This window comes from Ostrea edulis, chromosome 4 (assembly GCF_947568905.1).
Source record: "Ostrea edulis chromosome 4, xbOstEdul1.1, whole genome shotgun sequence".
In the NCBI taxonomy this organism is placed as follows: domain Eukaryota; kingdom Metazoa; phylum Mollusca; class Bivalvia; order Ostreida; family Ostreidae; genus Ostrea; species Ostrea edulis.
The window spans coordinates 27,972,900-27,996,799 of record NC_079167.1 but is presented as its reverse complement, the minus strand read 5'-3'; the positions used below and the strand labels follow the sequence as shown (position 1 = coordinate 27,996,799).

Genomic DNA, 23,900 nt, shown 5'->3' with positions numbered 1-23,900 from the left:
ACCATTGCCAGTGAAGGGCTGCAAAACGTAGGCCTTTGAGGAGGGAGGGATCTTTATCATGCCACACCTGCTGTGACACGGGGCCTCGGTTTTTGCGGTCTCGTCCGAAGGACCGTCCCATTTAGTCGCCTCTTACGAAAAGCAAGAGCAACGATGAGATAGAAAAAATAAACATTTAATGTACCAACCAGAAATATCATCAGAAGAAATTAAATAGCTTACCAGCTTACAATATTTTCAATATGAAAAACGACCTGATACATTTATACTGAAATTAGCCTTATTCATATTCTGTACATCAATATAAATTTCTTAATATTTTTCTTGTAACGAGTGAAAACCACACAAGAAATCTAAACTGTTCGAACTAAAGGAATACAGAATAGTGAATTGAATGAAAGTAAAGCGGAAAATATCAAGTTGCAAAATATGGAAAGTATACGTTGCACATTTCTGCCTTTTGCTTAATCCACGTCATGTACATCGTGACGTCAGTGTATATTCCGGGAAGGCGTGGCTGTGCGCAATCAAGTCCCCAACTTGTGATACCTAAAATCATAGTGGTGTTTTCATTTACATCTATATCCTAAGTACTCATTAGATTAAGATAAAATTATATTTATTAAACGATCATTCGAAAAAATACACGTGCTTTAATCGCGTGTTATAACCACACCTGAAGAAATCAAATTCAAGATTATGTTGTACATAAGCTAGAACATACCGATTTGCACCCATATTCCATTATGGTATTTTATTATAAAGGGGCTTCCGCTGTCTCCCTGTAAAGATATCAATTCATCAAGATTAAATTGTAGTATCCACAAAACTGCACAAACCAGATAAAGAACTTATAACAAAAAATAAGATGTGCAACAAGACCACAGTCTTTCGGGGATGAGACTCAGAAGACGTGATCGTTAATCTATCACATTTATCCGTTTTGACGTCTTTTAAATTTCTATATCTTTTTCTCGAAGAGCCACTTGGTAGATAAATTCATTAAATTAGCGTATAACAACGCGTGTTAAAATTGTCTGTTACAAACCCTTTGTTGACCTAGTTAGACAGGTTGTTTGTTTGTTTTACGTACCGTCCAGAATTTTTCACTCATATTGAGACGTCACCAAATGTAGGTGAAGTACCACAAATTTAGACCTATGCTTAACGCTTAACTCCTTCTCTTACTATAGTACATGTACTGATTAAGAAATATGAAGAAAGGTGAAGATAACGAACAGTGATCAATCTCGCAACTCCTATAACCAATACAAAATAGATAGTTGGGCAAACACGGACCCCTAGACACACCAGAGGTAGGATCAGGTGCCTAGGAGGAGTAGGCATCAGTGGCGGATTTAGAGGGGCGCAGCTGGCGCCCGCCCCCCCCCCCTAAAATTTTCAAATTTAAGGTAAATCGCGGTATCTTGTTTCGGAAAATGTACTAAACGATAAAAGAAACAATAATTTCTTCCACTCTCGGAGAAATAAATGACAAAATCCTTTGATTTCTTTAATTACTTTATTGGGAGAACTTAATTTTTTCCAAAAACCCCTTAGAATTTGGGTCATTGTATTAATTTCACCTTATTAAAATGATAGAAAATAGTACAAATGACTTAATAGGAGAAATATTTCAAGCCCCATAAAATCGGTAAAATCCAGGAGCTTTCGGGGGCTTCGCCCCCTGGGCCCCCACCAGGGCTTCGCCTTGCACCCATTGCCTCATAAAGTTGCGCTCCCTGTAACCACAATTCCTGGAACCGCCCCTGAGCATCCAAAATATTCAAGATACGACTTTGATTTTTGATCTCAATAATAATGGATATAAATGTCTTCCTCTCATAATTTTCCTCTGACGTACTGAATGTGAATGTGGTTATTTGTAGTCGGCGCGATCGTGTTCAATGTTTTCCAGTAAAATTTTGCTGTGGTAATAATTAAGTTCATTTCATTTGAGTGTCATCATCGGACCGGTCGGCGCTCGTATCGCGGGCCGAATCTCGATCCCGACACAGCGTCAAACCTGTATGTAAAACGTCTAACGTAGGTACATTGTAGTGGCTGTTTCTTCTCTAAGCACCCGGTACATTAAAGTGAAAGTCGAGAGTCCATTGAATATGACCTTAAGATATGGTAGGTGCCTTCATACAATGCAACTACAGCCTTGAACAATGTGCATTTTTTCAAAATACTCCAGTTTATTGTTGAAAAATACTCGATCAGTGTAAATCAAAATCCAAGCAAATAAAATAAGTCATCAGTCGAAAATAAAAATTTGGCTGATTTTCGAATGATCAAGGTTTTTAATTCGGAAATGTCGAAGCAAAATGTTCAGTGCTTTGTGGTAAATAATATACTTCCAAATATCTGGTCGAAGTTTATTCTTTATCACCCAGAAACCATTATTAACGAAGAAACGCTTGCCCATCTCTCATCAAACTATAAAGTCTCCCATCCTTATTAGGACGACACATGATTTATAGGGAAAGAAAACTCCCAAAATTCGAGTATATTCTACAATTAATTACAAAACTGTTTGTAAAAATTGCAAAATTATGTCTGCATATGATACAATTTTGGAAAACTAACAAACTTACAGCACAGGCATCTCTTCCGCCTTGTTCGTACCCTGCACAGAATGTAGTCTGAGGCAGGAAAAGACTACCGTACCAATCGTGTGCGGCACATACTCGATCGTTCAGGATTGGAAGAGTCACCTGGTTCAGGACGTATTTTGGATAATCCTCTGCAGGAAGAAGAACGTACACATTTACAAATAGGAACACGTACTTGCACCTGTATGCATCTATGAAGTAATTTAACGTTACATCAAAGTTCACGTCAAAATTCCATACACTGATTTTAAATATTTCATAAAACTATATGTTAATTCTATTTGGCAAATCTATTGGGATTTCTGTGACACAAGTAAACTTTATTCTATTCAAAAGAAAGTAAACAAATCGTGTAACATCGTAATGAAACGTCAAGACGAAGTGATTATTTTAAGAATACGCATCGGACATTCAAAATTGACCCATTCGTACCTACTAAACAGAGAACCTCGGCCTGAATGCATATCTTGTGACTGTACATTAACTATACATCACATTCTTTTAGAATGTAGTGATTTTACGCCCATACGAAATAGACTTTTTCGCCCATACGAAATAGACTTTTTAATAAGTACAATCAATGAAAGAACTATTTACAAATATTGACAATCATTATATTATACAATATTTACAAGAATGCGACTTTTACAGAATTTTTTTTAAAACTTTTATAATACAACTGTTTATATACACGAATTGATTTTAGTTTTTAACCTCTATATATTTTTAACTTTATGTCCGTCGGATGGGACGTTAACGGGTGTCCCGTGTCAAGGATCACAACCCCTTGGCACGCAAAATATCGTTTCCCTGATGTTCGAAAAAGAGTAGGCTCACTGGGGGCCGTCAGGGAAACTCAAACACTCACAACCAAACATCATTCAATTAGTTAACCGCCATAAAATGGCTGAAATATTGCCAAAATGGCGTAAAACCCCAATCAATCAAAGTTCTGTATGAGAAGGCTCATGTGTGGCGTTTTACGTAGAATTCGCTTGCTTACGTAAATCAATTTTCTGTAATTTCGCAAAGATTTTATTAGTCCCCTACCGACGAAGTAGATGGGGACTTTAGGTTTGCGCTCCGTCCGTCAGTCCAGTTTTCCGCACTTTTTTCCCCTGTTCTTGCAGATATTTATTTTATATTTGGTATGTTGTTTTGCCATAACAAGTTACAGATCAAGTTCGAATTTCATCTCGGTGCATTGATTTTCCATTAAGTTATGGCCTTTTGACTTAGAAAAATAGCATGAATTGTTAGTTTACATCCAAGTTTCTTATCTCTGTACATAAGAATACTACACTCATTAGAACATCTAGCATAGTAATACAACAATATAGCTAAATTATTCATGATCACCTACATGCCACAGTTTATTGACTTGGTTAAAGACTTAAAGCTAATTATAAATTTGTCTTTTTTTCTGGTCTAGTCTTTACTCGAATAGTAGTTGATTTCCAACCATTCCTAACCTGGGTCCCCGATTTTCTCTTTTACCATAATTTATGTAATGAACTTTGATTATTGTTGTGGTACAGTAATTTTTGCAACCGTTAGGGGACTATGTATTGCCATGCAATACTCTCAGAATGCTTGTTCACTTAGTTATGGCCCTTGGACTTAGAAAAATAGCATGAATTATCAGTTTTCCATAATTTTATTTGGTTGCGCTTGCAGATATTCATTTGATATTTGGTAAATTGCTTTGCCATAACAAGTTACAGATCAAGTTCCCATTTCGTCTTGATCCGTTGATTTTTCATTTAATTATGGCCCTTGGACTTAGAAAAACAGTATGAATTATCAGTTTTCCGGACTTTTTTTGCTGTGCTTGCAGATATTCATTTGATATTTGGTACATTGCTTTGTCATAACAAGTTACAGATCAAGTTTGGATATCGTCTCGGTCCGTTGATTTTTCATTAAGTTATGGCCCTTGGACTTAGTAAAATTGCACGAATTGTTAGTTTACATCCAAGTTTCTTATCTCTGTAAATAAGAATTAAGAATACTACACTCATTAAAACATCTAGCATAGTAATACAACAATATAGCTAAATTATTCATGATCACCTACATGTCACAGTTTATTGATTTGGTTAAAGACCTAAACCCAATTATAAATTTGTCTTTATTCCCGGTCTAGTCTCTACTCGAATAGTAGTTGATTTCCAACCATTCCTATCCTGGTTCCCCAATTTTCCCTTTTACCATATCTTACACAATGAACTTTGAATATTGATGTGGTACAGTAATTTATGAAACCGTTAGGGGACTATGTATTGCCATGCAATACTCTCAGAATGCCTGTTATCAATGGAGCTTTTTCATTTGTCCTGAGTAAGGGACAGATCGTCCCTATTATTTATCTAACTGTTGGTGTTGTTGGCCACATTTGTGTTTTATGTAATTTTTATACCCCTCGCAACAAAGTTGCAGGTTTGGTATGCAGGTCAATAGTGGGTCTTCTGACGTGACTGAGAGGCGCGGTGGCTAAGCAATATTTGGATAAGTTTTTATATTCCCACATCGCGATAAATGTCTTTTTTCCTCGTTATTTTATCAGAAAGATTCATAGAAAATTTGAACTTTCGTTTCAACGGAATATTAATAGCAGTTTTAGGTAGCTGACTTAGGACGGTACCTTATACATGTTTAATGTTTCCAGATCTACGATCATTTCTCGTATATATTTTTTCTCATGCATACAGTAATGAAAATAGCTTTTAAAGTAAGATTCAAAGGATGTAATCCATACCTCGAGTGATTCCCCATCCGGCTACAATGCCATACGTAGTGGAATGACCGTGGTGTGAGAGTAGGCTACTCAAAGAAAACCCAGGCAAGCAAACTGGCATGACGAAGCTGTTGTACATCACGTGATTGTTCAATACAAGTATTGCAATATCATTTCTAACTGTAACATTGTCATATCCCTCGTGCATGATGATGCGATTTATGGTGTGTGTCTGCTCAAACAAGTCCTGAAAAAGAAGGTGATGTTTTCCAACGATGACCCGCCATCGTCTAACATCTAGACTCTCTGCTCTGTAGGTTAAAATAGGATATTCTAGTTATCATAAAAACATCGCATCAATACGTCAGTGGTTCTATAAGTAGCTTTCGAAGTTAGTGGGCGAATTTGTTGCGCTTAAACTAGGTTCGAATCAGTTTAGTAAATCAGTTTGTTTTTCGAACTGGTTTTGAACTAGTTTAATACCAGAACTTTTTTTTTCAAATTTGTTTTTACCAACACTTAAAACAGTTCGTTTAACCAACTAAACCGCTTCTGGGGGCAGTTCATTCGGTTTACGAGAGAGGCGGGAAATCAATCCAGCATGTCGACGGCATCACCTGTGGTTTTGAAATGTGCGGTATGCAGTTTCGAGTCGGAGATTATCGGGGACTTTCAGAATCATTGCTGCAAGATATTTTATACTATTTGTCATATGTGTAATAATTCAAATTTAAACTGTTCATTTGTTTCTTCACTGTAAACCAGATTGAAACCAAAACTGGTTTGAAAACTAGTTTCAAACTCATAAACCAAAACTTTAACCAGTTTATGAGCAACAAATTCGCCCAGTATGTTGGTACTGAATACAGGGTTATTTTCGCCTTTCTATATTTGCGAACAGTTGCATTCTGTCTTAAATTCGCCCAGACATAGTTGTGATGAAAGAGAGATAGGAGAGAAAACGGGTCTGCCCGGTCTTAAAATTCGCCCATTGACAACGAGGGCGAAAGTGGTAAAATAAAACGGGAAGTGGGGAAGAAATGGGGGGGGGGGGGGGGGGGGGTAAACGAGGTGAAGGGGTAGGGGCGAATATTTTCCCTGTATACAGTAATACGATAGAAGTTTTGTTTTGAAAGAAATGAAGCATGATTTACAAACCAATTAGCGTTCTGCTTTCCCTTGTACATATATTTATTGTAGAAATTAATTAATGAAGCATCAAAACCAATACCGGCCTTTAATGGCTTTCGAATAAATGTACTTTTTGAACTTCAGTCTATAAGCGTCATGCTCGTCAAAACTCCAAAACAGAGTATCTAATTTTGCGTTTTTGATAGGGGGATGCATTATATGATTCAATTTTTAAAGTGTCCACTAGGAATGAATGTAAATGAAATAAAAAATTATACTTTTCAAAGCAATGGGCCGCTGTCAGAATGAGTCTGTCTGAAACGATTGATCCTCCACAAACTTGAGCTCCGTTCTCCGTCAGCATTGCCTTAGGAAATGATAATAATAAACATTGGGTCAAATGCTGTCTGACGTTAGGTCGTTCTTGACACACTGATTTTGACTACGGATTACTCCGTTCACCTGATCAAAACATAGGGTTCACGGCGAGTGTGGCCGGTCGACAGAGGATGCTTACTCCTCCCAAGCACCTAATACCACTTCTGGTATGTCCAGGGGCCCGTGTTTGCCCAACACTTTATTTTGCATTTAATTTCCTTATAGGAGTTATGAGATTGATCACTGTTCGTTATCTTCACCTTTCATGATAATCGCTAAATGATTATAAATATAAACGGGACGGAAGTTTAAGAAACCTGCAATTAACATTTCTCAATTTACCTAGCTATGTATAATCTATGGAACATGGTTACCTGGCAACTTATCCAATGGAATTTCCATAGCAACCAATAAAATGAACACTTCAGGTACTACAGATCTACACGACTGATTGGAACATATTTTACTGTCCAGGTGTGCAACAAAAGGCACATTTTCTAAAACGTTTAGAACGCTCTATCCTATTTCACACAAAACATTATTAAAAATTAAGGACAATGGTAGCAAAGGTCAAAAAATGGTAAGCTTTCATAAAACAATTATGATAGCTATTTTATCGGTAGATATCTATGTACAAAAACACAGTTTGGTATACATGTAGTACATCGACACTATGAAATATTTGGTACATATCAACGCACAATCTAAACTAAAACTGAATGGAAATATACAGCCAATGATTTGATAGCCAAAGTGAAAGAACTGGTATAGAACTACCAATGACTTGGTGTATTGATAATAGTGTCAATGACAACGATCGAATTCAAAATCATTTTTCCTAATAGATTTTTTAAAACACAATACTATTCAGTCAAATGTGTACTTACCATCCACGGGAGGGATCCCATGCGAGTCTCCTCACCGCCGATAACTCGGTGCATATGGTCATTGTGATGTTGTTGTGATGGGGGCCTGGCAGGATGGCCACAGCTACTGCATGCTTGACCCACTGTGGAGTATTTTATGTTGTATTAATATTATCATTTCGTTTAACGAAACTTGTAACGACATTGTCTTTGTAAGACTCATTATCTTTACTTATTTTTTAACGAACTTAGCTTTTAATTACATATTTGGTATACCGCTGGGGTGGTCTAGAGGTTAGACGAATGCATATGAATTGCCAACATTTGTCAGTTCTTTCCCCTATTTCAAACATAGGTGGCGCAAGACTCGTTTACGTCCTTGTTGACTTCCGGTGTACATAAGATTTAATATGAGAGTGCAAGTTTTTTGATGTGCAAACGGGGGCGGGGGTAGGCTTCCCGGGAAATGAAGCTTTAAAAAAAACAAGTGGTTCATTGCCATCAAACGTAACAGCGACAACGATCGTTTCACGTTCCACACCGCGTCGTGCGCCGGAAACACCAGTCTTCAGACTTCACAGATGACGACTTTGTTGCAGAAAGTATTCACGGTGGGTTGAACATTTGCTCTGTAGATCGGAATTTTCTGTATTAATATTTTATGCTGAAATTTTAGTTATGCTTACATGTACAGTCATCAATAATCTTATAATTCTATTACTCGAACCCCCCCCACCCCCCCCCCCACCCCCCCCCCACCCCCACCCCCCACTCCCCTTTGTTATAGACTAGATCTAATCATACAGGGGAAATTTGAATCATCAATATATAAACGGAATATGATACAAAATACATTTAAAATTTAATTTAAAAATTAATTTTAGAGTTAACCAAGGTCGTCAAAATATGAATGAACACGATTATTAATAGCAGTCTGCGCCCCTACCCCCACCCCCCATCCATCGTCACTCGGTACGACTACGCGACTGTAATAAGGGGATAATATTAAATCTTATGAATTTAGAAGTTGAAAGAGAGCTTGAACTCTTGTGTTAAACTTGCAATCCAAATTGTAACATTCATTTTAAATGTAGAAACTTGACATTGTGAATCATTATTGTACAGCTAGCATTTGGGGTAGTAAAAATTATTTGAGCGGCAAATTTTTATACTCTCGCTTGCCCTATGGGCTGTGATGGGAAAAAAAAGTTAATCGTAAGGACTATTTACCTACAGTAATGCCATCTCGTATTAATTCATCCACGTTAATGGTATAAGTTAAAATACGTTGATAAACTGTTAAATGTGAAGTTACGAGTTACATATATGCACAATGTACCTTCTCTAGATCCAGCAATGTATCTTTGTTTGTAAGGGTTTTTATGAAGTTTAGGAATCCAGTATAGGTACGGTAACTCATATTCATCCGACCCATTGACTGGGATATTAAATGTGCCTAAAACGGAAGTATGGTTTTGAAGAATTTCGTCTTTTGAAAGGGCAGTTGGAGTATAAGTACGATTACAAGTTTTACAAGTTTTTACGGTCCAATTTGAGCTCAAGAACATAAGATCTGAAAAGGAATCATCAAAAAAAAAAAAAAATAGATAATCGTGTTCATTCATAGTGTGACCGGTCAACAGGGGATGCTTACTCCTCCTAGGCACCTGATCCCACCTCTGGTGTGTCCAGGGGTCCGTGTTTGCCCAACTATCTATTTTGTATTGCTTGTAGAAGTTATGAGATTGATCACTGTTCGTTATATTCACCTTGCATCTTAAAGGAACACGACAATCTTTTATTTGAGTATATGAATTTTGATTTTTGTACCAAAGCTGATTATTATTTGATTATACATACGACAAATCATATATATCTCGAAGGATAATCCGAGGGACACCAACCAAATTGTTGGAGCCTGTGCCCCTTATAGATTCTACAGAGTGACAACTTTATATACTGGGCGACGTGTCAGCCAGTATTGTATCGTTATTGTTTATATTCATGAAAGAACATTATATCGAGCGATAAGTATCCTCGGGGACAGACTGTCCACCAGCAGAGATGCATGCTTGATGTTGAAATGAAAGGTGAAGATAACGAACAGTGATCAATCTCATAACTCCTATTATAACCAATACAAAATAGAGAGTTGGGCAAACACGGACCCCTGGATACCTTTTTAAACTTCCATTTGATCTGTGATTGCGTATTTATATATACAGTTATTCTAAAAAAGAAAGAAAAGAAGAAGAAAAAACCCACCTCAGTTTTAGTTTTATTTTATGCCCTTTTCTATATATTCATCGTTCTTTGTTTTTACATGTAAAGGGTTTTAGGGTTATTGCCTTAATTAGACAAGAGGCCCAGGGGCCTTATAGGTCACCTGAGTATCAACCTTCCAATGTTTGAATTAGGTTTGTGTTTAAATATAAGAATTTTACTTTTGGATGGAAGAAACATTGAATAGCTATGTGGTCAGCCCCGCCTTTGCACCAGAACCCCTGACCCAGGGGCCATAAATTTCAGTTTTGAAAGAAGCATCCTTGATCATCATTATCATACTATTAGTTTATCTACTTAATACCCAGCAGCAGAGGAGAAGATTTTCAAAGAAATAAAATGCATTTTCACTATATGATCAATAGGGTCCCACCCTAATACCAGAACCCCTGACCCAGGGGCCATGAATTTCACAATTTTGAAAGAAGCATCCTTGTTCATCATAACCATGCTATTGGTTTGTCTACTTAATACCCAAGGACAGAGAAGAAGATTTTCAAAGAAATAATGCATTTTCACTATATGACTTATAGAGCCCCACCCTAGCACCAGAACCCCTGATCCAGGGGCCATGAATTTCACAATTTTTAACAAGAGGTACTGTGAGCAATGCTCACTAAGAATACCCCCCGCTTACCCCAATCTCCCAAAGGGTGTTGGTAATAGGTATAAACTACCTCTTTTCTGAGTGTTGCTACTTCGATGTCCAGTGCGCATGACCTTTGACCTTTTGACCCCAAAATCGATAGGGAACATCTTCATCACATGGGTAGTCCATATGTATGATATGGTGACTGTAGGTGGAAAGGATAACGCTTTAGAGCCCGGAAACCATTGCGTCTACAGACGGACGGACGGACAGACGGACAACCCGATTCCAGTATACCCCCCCCCCCCCCAACTTGTTGCGGGGGGTATAAAGAGGCATCCTTGCTCATCATTACCATGCTATTAGTTTGTCTACTTAATACCCAGAGACAGAGAAGAAGATTTTCAAAGAATTTTTACACTTTCACTATATGACCAATAGAGCCCCACCCTAACACAAGAACCCCTGCCCCAGGGGCCATGAATTTCACAATTTTGGTAGAGGGCTCAACGCTCATTATAATTATGCCCACAGTTTGGCTTCTTGATGTCCAGGAGTAAAGAAGAAGATTTTTTAAAATTACACTCATTTTGATGGTTTTTGCCCCACCCCTCAGGCCCCAGGGGGGCAGGGACCACGAATTTCACAATTTTTGTTCCCCTCCACCCACAGATGTTATATGCCAAAATTGGTTGAAATTGGTTTCAGAGAAGAAGCTGAAAATGTTCAAATGTTAACGCACGACGCACGTCGCACGACGACGGACAAAAACAGATAGCAACAGGTGACCTAATAAAGCGCTATATAAATGTATAATAGTAATAATAATAATAAGCTTTGCTTCTCATGAAAATATTTACAGCTTTCAAGGAGAAACTTCAGACGTATTGTGCCACGACATAATTGAGAAATGGTATAAATCTCAAACATTTCAAGGAATGCTTAGTAAATTTGAAATTACAGAACTTTTCCAAAATCAACAGCATCAAAACATACGACTTTAACACTTAACACCACCATTCCTCAAGATATGAAGACTAAGCATTTTTCCATCATAGATAACTGCTTCTTCAATACAAATGAAATTCGGAAATATTCATATTTGTGATTAATCATCTACAAAATTCGTTTGTGCAACACCACTCTGATTCTACACACAAGTACTCTGATCGAAGTTAATATTAAAAATATACTGGAGTGCGGTATTGACAAATTGAATATCTATGTAGTCTTTGGTGACCAGGTCTTCTAATAATCTGACCTGTTTTGTATTCTTATGAGACATAATTTATTCCAAAGTTTTTACAGGAAAAGAAGAAACTGTCTTGTGGCTTTCAACTCGACAATTACATGTAGGTACGTCGACGACGTTTCAGCTATTAATAATATTACATGTAATATGTCGATTTGATATTTCCAATGAACTTGAAGTAAAAGACAACACAGATTAATCCATATCTGCTTCATATTCTAGGGATTGTTCTACGTATGATCAATGTTTTAATCGAGGCATGCCACTGACAAATGAGTTGATGTTACAAGAGTTTCAACAATCTCGTTTAAAATAGGTATTTTGCAAATTCTATGGTTGTTAATAATTATCTAATTTACAAATACAGCCTGTTATTATGTTGAATGGCGTGTTTCATGAGAATTGTTAGGCCGTTCTTCCCATACTGATTTTGAATACGGATTACTCCGTTTGCTTTGATACTTGTCCAACTCTTGATATTGTATTCCTTATTGGAGTTATGAAATTGATCACTGTTCGTTATCTTCACTTTTTCTCTTTTCATTAAATTGTTGCTCTCATTAAAGGTATCGATACGCGCATTACTTCCTTTTACAAATTTAAATCGTTGTGAATAATTAAGTACGTCGTCAAATGCATTTAATTGAATCAAATTGTTTATACCGAGCTCCAAATTAATTTTCGCGAGAAAATAATTCCATCGCATAGATGCAATAACTCAATTGATGCTCGCATGATATCAATTGAAATGGTGCACGTATTAATGTAATTATTGCATTCTTCAATTGAACTTACGATAGCAATAATTGATTTAATGTATGTATCAGCTGAATTATCATCGCATCAAATTTTCGCTCTCATCAGTTATATTCACTTTCTTATTGAAGGCGTCCTCAAGTTGCAACAACTCGAACATGGATGTTTTCGCTACGAGTATTGCTTTGGTTGGAATAAATTTGTCAGTTTTTTAGTATCATATTCTCATCATTATTGTAAGGAATATTGATATACAGTACAGTATTGACAATGTAAAGACAACGTCGTTTATATGACTTTGTGATATCGACATCAAAATTGGTACCGTATAAGTTTTACATTATGACCCCTGGGTCGAGGCCTCTGCTGGTGGACTGTTAGTCCCCGAGGGTCTCTACAGCCCAGTAGCTAAGTACTTCGTTACTAGCTTGAAAATACGAATGTATATTTAATTGCTGGGATAAAATTTAGAAATTCATTTCAAAATTAAGGATTATATCTCCTTCATGCATAGCTCTGATCCTTGGACGAATTTGTCTCCATTTTTTTTTCATTTCGAATTTCCAAAATTTCGGCTTGAGCATCACTGAAGAGACATTATTTGTCGAAATGCGCATCTGGTGCATCAACATTGGTACCGTATAAGTTTTACATATAAGCCAAACAGTTTCGATGTTGATCTAATGAATTTTTACTAAACACTTTGAATATTTTATTTTCAAAAGGCATTATCGTATTTTGGGTGGCGTATGTATTTTTCCTAAAATTTAACGGAATTGGTAATTTCTGGTAGTGGTTATATAACAGTTCACGAAAATTCATATATATAGTACATCTAACATGTAAACATAATTTCTGAGATAATGGTCAAGACTATCAGATAAGTATCCATACTTTTAGTCATTTTGGTTTTTGATTTCTGAATATTTTGCTCCATTATGTAAATCTTAATATCATTCCAATTTGTAAATCAAAGGAAGTTCAACATTTATATACGGTTGTTATTCAATGTATATTTTCAGACGCATCAATCCTTCTGCCGATACAGAAATTATTACCTTATTGATAAATTCATGTTTTAATGATTTTCTCTTAGAGTCTTACCTTGATGAAAAACCAATACACAACACAGTAACCAGCGCATGGGGAAGATCATGGAAAATTGGGAACTCGTAAATCACGACAGACAAAGCCATGATCACGAAAACGGAGATAAGAAGTGTTAACCTTGTAAATGGTACGTATAAATATATACGAATTTGCTATGCACTATTTTGTATAATCAGATATTACAAGTAGATTTCTGAACGACGCAACAATAAATCTAGCTGTTCCGATTACAAATAACAAATATATTTAAAAAAAATTGAGGGTGAGAAAACAAGTCAAACCTCGCAGTGGGTAGCGGGGTTCATTTGGAAGCCTTCTCCAAACTCTCGCGAGGTAGTTGAGAGTGAACAATGCATAAACTTGGTTTATAGTAAATAACACGTGACGCTAATCACATGATCCGTGTTACCATTTGTTAATCATTTGCAGTCATGTATCTTGTTAGTAGTTTACTCTTCTGACTATATTTTTTTTTTTATTTATGTGTCTTGTTTCTTTGGCAAAAAGAGCGAAAATCTACTTTTTTACGATGTCATAGGTGATGCGATAGAGATTGAATCAAATATACCAATGTAAAGCCCGGGGAGGCCTGCCCGGTTCCACTATTTGACATCGTTGAATTTCCGTTATTTTTACATGCAAAGTTGGTTACTTTCACATGTAAAGCAAGATATATTGGCTGACCCACCTCCCCCCCCCCCCTCCGTTTGATAGTAGCGGTAAATGATGAGAATGTAAAAAAAAAAAAAAAAAAAAAAAAAAAGTAGTGAAGGCCCCTACCCCCGAAGTTTCAAGTTTAGGTAAAAGGGATTTTATAAAAGTTTGTTTTGAAAGTTTTTGCTTTTAAAAAATTTAAACAATTTTGTTACAAAAATGTGTGAAATTCACAGAAAATCAACGTTATCAAAGAAGTGGGTGGAGAGATATTCCCTGGTTAACCGATGCAGGTACGTTGGTATATTTAGTATACATTAATATTTTCTCGTGCGCACATTTGGTATCGTAAACATTCATATGACTTTGTAAATCGAAGGCAAGTTCGACAAACGATAAAGCTTTTAATTGTAAGACACATACATATTGATTATTACGAATTAACAGAGAGGGAGTTGTGGGAGTTGCACCCACTTTCATTTTGGAAAATAGAGACAAAATGAAAGAACCGCCATTTAAATAACTGGTGGTATTATCTGGTGGTAGCGAGGTAAATTAAGTGGCAGCCACCAGATAAATTAATTGGCGGCGGTCTGTTGAAATGAGTGGCGGCCATGAATTTAAATTTTGGGCGGGTGCAATTTTTGTTATAAAATTATTTGATTAAGCTAGACTTTCATACGTCATCTAGGGATCTGGTCATCAGAAGGTGATAGCCTACATGCCAGGTAATTTCTAAACGGAAAATTACATTTCTTGAAGCTTGTTCAGCTCGCAGATTTTATTTCTTTCGTTCACTTTACCAATTAATCCTGTTTGAGGTATTCAATGTATAACGAAAGGAGATTAAATAATTCTGAATGATTTTAATTAAAGTTCATATTGTTAAATTAGGCTGAAAGTGAAATAAACCAAATTCACATGATTGGTAAATGAATAGAAGTCGATCAAGGTAGCAGTGGCGGATTTAAGGGGGACCGCAGCAGGCGCACCCCCCCTCCCCTAAAATTTTCAAATTTAAGGTAAATCGTGGTCTCTTGTTTAGAAAAATGCAAATAATAAAAAGAAGCAATAATTTCTTCCACTCTTGGAGAAATAAATGACAAAATCTTTCGATTTATTGAAATACTTTTAATGGGAGAACTGACATTATTTCCAAAAACCCTTAAAATTTTATTAATTTCACCTTATCAAAAATGACAGAAAATAGTAAAAATGACCACATAGGAAACATATTTCAAGCCCTATAAAATCTGTAAAATCCAGAAGCTTCCGGGGGGTTTCGCCCTGGATCCACTGCCTCGCAAAGTTGCTCCCCCTAATCGAAATTCCTAAATCCGCCCCTGGTTTGGGTTTGATCACGATGGAGAAAGGGGCGTGTATTTATCCCTGTCCGTCCGTATTGATTGAGTTATTACATATATGTTTTGGTGCATTTGTCAGCATTCTATGTAGGAATTAGCATTAAATTAAATACATTCTCTATATTTAATAACATCATTGAGATGGTTATCGGTACTATGTTCTACTGTTATATAGAAATGACATGTCGAGAAGCTACAGTAGTAGCACGCGAGATAACCTACGGTATCTGAAACAAAAATATAAAATGTCTACAAGGGTTACAATCATAAAAGATTGGTGATTTTACAAAGATGCAATAGCATAGATATCGTGATATTTTGATTATTTAAAAATGTCACAACATCTACGATCTCTGCGTTGCTTTGATATTGGTGAAAAGTGAAGATAACGAACAGTGATCAATCTCATAACTCCTATAAGCAATACAAAATAGATAGTTGGGCAAACACGGACCTCTCAACACACCAGAGGTGGGTGCCTAGGAGGAGTAAGCATCTCCTGTCGACAGGTCACACCCACCGTGAGCCCTATATCTTGATCAGGTAAACGGAGTTGTCCGAAGTCACAAACCAGTGTGCCAAGAACGGTCTAACAATCTGTATGAAACACGTCAGACAACATTTGACCCAATGATAGATTATATTGGCAAATTAGATCGTTATAACGACCATAGAATTTGCGAAATGCTGAATTTAAACGAGACTGTTGAAACCCCCTGTACCATCAACTTGTTTGTCAGTAGCTTGCATCGATTTAAAAACTTACCATACGCAGAACAAGCTCTTGTGTATCGAATCAGTTGAGAGATATAAACACCATATGCAAGTGATAATGGAATATAGCTTACATAAATATGGGAAGTTGACGTTGGTTATGGAGAAGTTTGCCGTTAATATCTACTTTCAATACAATTTCTAAGTATGAAGCAGATGTGGACGACTCTGTGGTGTCTTTTATTTCGAGTTCACTGTGATATATCGAATCGACATCTGAATGAAAGTTTTTTTTTTGGTTAATAGATTAAACGTCGATATATCTGAATGTCGAATTGAAAGCCACAGCAAGAGATTTTTTTCTCACGTGGAAGTTTTTGAATGAATTCTACTTCACATGAATTTAAAAACAGGTCAGCTAACAAAGGAGCACAATTCGTGCCCATGGGAATTCCAAAAGACTGTTGGAAGACCTGATCACCAAAGACCACGAAGATATTGTAAGCTACCCAAGGATAGGGGTTTGCTTGTATATCTCTGAATACTCAGCAGATCCACTCATGTCAGGATAATTCCAAAGATCATTTAACTTCAATAAACAATATCTCGGTCACACTTCTCTCCCATTTTTGGTGAAGAATACTAGAAACTTTTCAGTCTTAATCGGTATTTATTATGATGAATAAACAAAACAAGGCACAATAAAAATCTCTTCATGTGGTGAACTCTGTATACTACGACAGGCTTTATACAAGTGCTGAATTTTCAGAAATACAAGTTTTGGTTGTCCAGTGTGGTAGGGGATTTCTAACTAAGTTTTTACTATGATTATTACATTATGAGTAGTCTCACCTTAATTTTCTTCTAAGAGATTTGAATGTTACCGCCGATCAATTTGTAGAAATCTGCCGTAGTAACGTAGCGAGCTTACTTATATAACCTTCGGTCCTAGACCACATGACTATAGTTAACCAATCAAAATATGCCGTACAGGCCTCTAACCAATCAACGACTTGTACGGTGGCATCGGCTCCCACACAATTTCCCACACAGAACTACTTTTCCCCGGACAGGCTACCGTACAAGCGCGAAAGGAATATCAATAGGTAAAAATAATTAAAACTGAGTAACACACATTAAGAAGCTCAATTTGCTAATCTAAACAAGTAAATAAATATCACAATATTTCATGCATGTGGGTTAAACATACTCTGTCTTGTGTGCGCATGAATACAGTTACTAACAACGATACCGTAAATAAATATAGTTCCTTCAGATATGACTGGTTACATGTAGTACATAACACGGGCACTGGAAGTTAATGTAAATATATAGTATGTGCATGTATAAAAAAGGAAGGGTAGGACACTCTTTTTGAGGCAAATTCGGGTTTGGGTTATTGTGGGCGTTTTTCAAACGGCCTGACGCGATGAATCGTTCACATATACCTTACTTTCAATATATGTACGGTTTCTTTCCGTTCCAATGCCGGTCATTCGAAGAAAAAGATGTTTTTACACCTCCAAGTGCCTAAGAATTTCGCTAGACTGTCTTACTTCCGGTTTAATCGCACTGAATCGAAAGGTAAGTTCTGATAGGTCAATAATAAAATTGAAGTCTAAATTGACACACGTTATCTAATCCATAAATACATATGTAGAAAAAATAATTCTCAGGATTATTACTTCATGATGGTGTTAGAGACTAGTGGTTAAGTACATGAGCCATGTTTGTTTTTATAGTTCAAATATTCTTATCATTATTTCACAACCAATAAGAATATGACATAAACTTATAAATGTTTATCACATTGACCAATCAGAACTTACCTTTCGATTCAGTGCGATTAAACCGGAAGTAAGACAGTCTAGCGAAATTCTTAGGCACTTGGAGGTGTAAAAACATCTTTTTCTTCGAATGACCGGCATTGGAACGGAAAGAAACCGTACATATATTGAAAGTAAGGTATATGTGAACGATTCATCGCGTCAGGCCGTTTGAAAAACGCCCACAATAACCCAAACCCGAATTTGCCTCAAAAAGAGTGTCCTACTCTTCCTTTTTTATACATGCACATACTATATATTTACATTAACTTCCAGTGCCCGTGGTACATAACAATGAATTCTTAACCTCAAAATGCTAAAGAACATTAATTCACATGTCTAAATGATTCACATAGTAAATACTATCTCACAACCATCGTAAATATCTTCGTCACCAAACAGGAAGTGACGGATGATATTGCACTCGTAAAAAGATGATGGCAGCCAAAACATGAAATGTAAATATCCACCCGACATTCCCCAATATTATTACTACCACTACCCCCCGTGAAACTAAAACTGGTAATTAGAACAGAAATTATTCAAAGGAATGCACGTAAGTACATGGAATGACTCGAGATAGCTCTAAACCCGTAAATGAATAACTTAACTATCGGAACACGTGTAAACATGAGCCATGTCAAAATATACGAGACCACTTCTGAAGGAATACATATCGTAATGCACAATACAATGTCACAAATTATTATTGATCGAACATGTTAAAAGTAGAAAATCAAGTAACAGGTTACAATATTGTCAATGAGGAACTCTAGCCCTTTTTTTATAATTTCAACTTCACAGTACCTGTGCGTGGAATTAGGGTGGTGATTAACAAAATAATTGTTTGGATGATTGATCACTAGACATAAGTATTTCCGTATTCCATTTTTGTTGAAGAAGCAACTGTCTATGGTGTCAAAAATTTATCGTGAGAAATGGTCGTGTAAAGCGTTGAAAAGTCATACGTTTTGATGTTGTTGTTTTAAGAGAGGTTTTGCGATTTCAGGTTTACTTAAAGTTCTTTAGAATTTTTTAGAATCCACATTTCATATACAACTATTCTGGCACATGTAATAGCACAGTAAGTTTAAAGTTTCACCTTCACAGCTGTTAAGTTGGAAGGTCCAGAGTCAGCATTTTACATCAAGCCTTTTCGAGTTCGCCTAAGAAATGTTTTTGACGAAGTGCGACTAAAAAGTGGGTGAATATTGTGCATATTATATAATTACGACCCCTCTCACTACCTTAAAGTCAAAATTAGGGAATTCTAAATGTATGAGCTGATGTGTCTTTTAAAATACTACAAAAATCATAGCAATCAAATTAATCAATCTGGTAGCATACACCCCGTGCACAACATGTAGCACACACCCCATGCACAACATGTAGCATACACCCCGTGCACAACATGTAGCATGCACCCCGTGCACAACATGTAGCATACACCCCATGCACAACATGTAGCATACACCCCGTGCACAACATGTGGCATACACCCCATGTACAACATGTAGCATACACCCCATGCACAACATGTAGCATACACCCCGTACACAACATGTAGCATACACCCCATGCACAACATGTAGCATACACCACGTGCACAACATTGATTTTTCGTGGATATCTTTGAATACGCTAAGTTTATTATTCACTGACAGTATACGATTGAACGATTGTAGCTTGTTTAACGTCCCTCTCGAGAATTTTTCACTCATATGGAGACGTCTCCAAGACCGGTGAACGCTTCAGATTTAAACCTATACTCGGCGCTTACGGCTATTGAGCAGTGAGGGTTCTTTAGCGTTCCACACCAACTCTGACACGCGACATACATTTTAAAGGTCATCTCCGAGGACCTGTGACATTCACACCTGATGCCAAGCATTTGACGATGGTACTGTCACTACCTGTTTTAACGACTTAGGTCTGTCACGGCCGGGATTCCATACTTATACAGATACATGTAACACGTAATTATTGGTCATATAAAAGTGACGATAAAACAAAGCGTTGCCCTGATATTTGATCATAGACACGATGTAGTTCCAAACTTGCCCCGATTATCGGAATTGTGTTGAGGTATTTGATAAAACTAGAAAGTGTAAAGTGGATATATTTGTTTCCATATATTCTTGAATTAATGCTTTCTTCCGTAAACATGTTTTCCTGCGAAACATATCCATAAATTGAGATATTATGCAAAAACGAACCTCGACCATCTATATTGCCGCTTCAGTAGCCTACACCCAGGTCACAACACAGCCAACACCCCCCATGTTGGGTTATACTCGGTGATAATGGTTGGTGGCAACACAGATGGAGAAAACCAAATCTTTCGTCAAATACAGCTTCATAAAATCTGCAAATTCCCTGAACAATCGGGCCCCACATCTGAAAGGAAATTGCAAAGCAAATTAGTATTGGTCACCATACCCTTTTTGTCGGCATTTCAAACACTTGTCATAACTTATAATTAGAAATAGAATACTGATGTGCAGTGTTACATAATGACCAGCACTTAAAACATTAATAAACACTGGTGTTGCTACATGCAGTTGCCACGATGTCTGAAATTAGATTTACTCTGAAAACTTGATGTTTCTTTGTTAGCCTCCGTGTGAATCAAATGCAAACCATAACAGCAACAACCTGACATGTTAAAAATTTGTTTAACATACTTTAATTTCCGCTTGTCACAATATGTACAAAAGCTATCTAGAAGATAAAATTGATTTCTCTTTCAGCGTCCTATTCTATGTATTAGATTGTCAGTGTATGAACAGCGGACTTTCATTTGATGGATTGAAAACAGCCATTCCACAAACAATGTTTCCATTTTGAAAATTATAATAGTTATTTGGATGAATTCGTAGATATAGATTTTATCTGTAAGAATGCTTTACAATTACGGTTATTCTAATAAATCGTCAGAAATATAATGGGAGTGATTATGTTAGAAGACGTATATAAACCACAATCATCGTAGGCTGTTCGTAATTATATGCTAATAAACTTCCTACTGTGAATTTATTTTAATATGCACTTTTGTCGATATTCAGCCATAAGGCCATCTTATGTGAATAGGAAGTCGCGTCAATTCGTTACCTTTAAGAACTTCTATAGATTCAAAGTGACCGAATTTTTCGAACTGTCAGCGACGATAAATTTTGAGTGCGAAGTGTTTCAATAACACAGTGATTTACTGTTTATACCCTGCAGTTTTATTTTCGCTGATGTAATTTAACACTGATGCAAAAATAATAATATAACAGTAGTCTTGAAAAACGAGGAATACCACACAAAATCAAACTTAAACAATACTGTATATTGGGAAAAAATCTTCGCGTGGTTTTCTATTTTTTTTATTTTTTTTTTGAAATAGACAATTAAGCTTAGCAAGGGTTGGTGTCTGTGAACGGTGTATTCAATATTGACACACACACACACACACACACACACACACACACACACACACACACACACACTTCTATTATTTTGAGTACAGTATTAGAGTAAAGTAGAAAATTTACCACAGCGTTGCTATGAATGTGTATTAATGTATCGTCGACTGCCCTATTTCGGTGACTGACCAGAATCGGTGATCTTTTGTTTACGTGTGCGCGTTCAAATTAATATAAAGTATACCAAAATCTAGAAATCTACACTACCGGTATGTTATTTCATTAATTGACAGTCCCGCGGGGATCCGGCTTAGAATAGGTCCTCAGTACCCCCTTGCTTGTCGTAAGAGGGGATTAAATGGGGAGGTCCTTCGGATGAGACCGCAAAAACCGAGGTCCCGTGTCACAGCAGGTGTGGCACGATAAAGATATCTCCCTGCTCAATGGCCATAAGCGGCCCGAGCATAGGCCTAAATTTTGCAGCCCTTCACCGGCAGTGGTGACGTCTCCATATGAGTGAAATATTCTCGAGAGGGACGTAAAACAATATTCAATCAATCAATCATTAATTGACGTTTCGTTGCACATTCGCCCTGTATATATACGTTTTTACAGTTACAAAGTTTTGGCAAACCAATATTAACAATGGTCACCGAAATAGGTGACGTCAACGTTTTAGGAGCACAAAGCGACATGTTTTTTGTTACGAAAATATATTCAATTATTATAGACCAGCCTTGTAAAACTTCAAAATGATAGCAGTTTGTAGTGTACATTGTACTTGTAAGCTGACCTTGTCCTGGGATGGAAATAAAGACATAACATTATGTTTACCTATATACAAGTTTATTTTTTGCACTTATTGTATTTTAAAACAACACCCCCTCCCCATTGTGGCTGTTGTTGGTCTTGGCAACTAGGCAATGAGTAAAATTTTAAAGTTTTACATTAAAATTTTACCATGAAAATTACACCTGTGTATTGACACCGAAATGGTACAGGCCAAAAACACATCATTGCCTAATGTTATATCATAAAATCAAGCAACAAATTTAGCAGATCCTCTCATTCCGGTTGACGGCAATGAGACGATTTGCAATCACCCCCAAACATCAATCATTAAAATGTCAATTTTCAATTAAACAAAAAACCATATGACTATGATTCCGGTGAGCGGCAATCAAAGTGTATCATATATATATGTGACCAAATTGTCACCAAATAATTCAATACATACAATATTGTCCAATCACAGGAACCAGACGCGCATTCTTCTTGTGTTCTGTAATCAAAAATGTACTTTATCTGGCCCCAAGTTGCCAAGACAGTCTATTCAAACACACTCCACTGTAGTTGTTTCTTTTCCCATAACCAGCATTATATCCAAGAATCGAGCTCACCTGAAAAATTGAAAACATTTTCCGCAGTACATATTCTTACAACTTTTTGGGATGGGTGGGAAGGGAAATTAAAATTTTGTCTCGACTGGTATCAAACCGTTCTCCCGAAAATGCCTCGTCATAAAAGGAAATGCTATTCTATTTGCCAACTTATTTCCGGTAGGATTCCGGAATAGTGTTTCCGAAAAAATCCTCAGAAATATAATATATTTAAGTCTGGCTAAAATAAATGGATTTATAGTTAATTCTATAAATCTTATTATAGTACCACTGGATTTGGAATTTTTGGATGAAAGGAAAGGAATTTAATTACTTTAAAAGTAGGTGTGTTGTTTATTCATTCTATCCAAGTGATTAATGAGAAAATCACACGTTATCACTAAGGTCACCGAAACTGGTCAGTCGACGATACAATCTTCCACGAAATGAAAATAAATTTACACACCGAGGAATTTTAAGAATTACAATGACGTTTACCCCCACCCACCTTATATACTATTGCAATAATTACATTCATATAAAAGCAAACTTTGAAAAGATGCAAACCCCAATCAAAATGAGAGAAGTTAACATGATATTTTAATCACTTTGAAAATGTATATGTTTACTACATGTACATGTGTGTCGCGACAGAGCGCAAATTGTTCTGACCCGAAAATATCGGCAATCCTGCACATTAAAGTAAATTGACAGCAAGACGTTTATCGGCATTTAATTACGAACTTCATACAGTGATGGTGGTTTATGTACGGCTCATAGCATGAACACTACCATTACATTTCCGATGACTTTATAAAATACTTACATGAAACTGT

At 36.6% G+C, this 23,900-nt stretch overlaps 1 protein-coding gene and 1 long non-coding RNA gene across 3 annotated transcripts in view; one reads left to right on the top strand and one right to left on the bottom strand.

The window, feature by feature from the left end:
* LOC130053757 (uncharacterized) overlaps positions 1 to 23,900 on the top strand; it is a 114,819-nt gene that overhangs the window by 15,489 nt on the left and 75,430 nt on the right. The window lies entirely within an intron of this gene.
* On the bottom strand, positions 160 to 23,552 carry LOC125672436 (trypsin-1-like). Of its 2 annotated transcripts, XM_048908693.2 has the most exons (8): positions 22,923 to 23,552; positions 20,495 to 20,675; positions 7,752 to 7,873; positions 6,765 to 6,853; positions 5,377 to 5,666; positions 2,601 to 2,749; positions 725 to 782; positions 160 to 549 (listed from the first exon to the last, which is right to left on the bottom strand). In XM_048908693.2, exons 3-8 carry the CDS (start codon positions 7,803 to 7,805, stop codon positions 416 to 418), a joined length of 774 nt encoding a protein of 257 aa, XP_048764650.2. In that variant the 5' UTR covers positions 7,806 to 7,873; positions 20,495 to 20,675; positions 22,923 to 23,552; the 3' UTR covers positions 160 to 415. The 2 variants fall into 2 exon arrangements, with proteins under 2 accessions (XP_048764650.2, XP_048764651.2); XM_048908694.2 differs by lacking the exons at positions 20,495 to 20,675; positions 22,923 to 23,552 and adding an exon at positions 13,715 to 13,824.

Excerpts from the sequence above, each read along its gene's own strand:
- LOC125672436 (XM_048908694.2), bottom strand. The coding sequence starts at position 13,766 with ATGATCTTCCCCATGCGCTGGTTACTGTGTTGTGTATTGGTTTTTCAT. Across the intron at positions 7,874-13,714 it reads TGTATTGGTTTTTCATCAAG|TGGGTCAAGCATGCAGTAGC; the intron begins GTAAGACTCTAA and ends AATACTCCACAG. Across the intron at positions 5,667-6,764 it reads GCGGCCCATTGCTTTGAAAA|AGCAGAGAGTCTAGATGTTA; the intron begins GTATAATTTTTT and ends TTTAACCTACAG.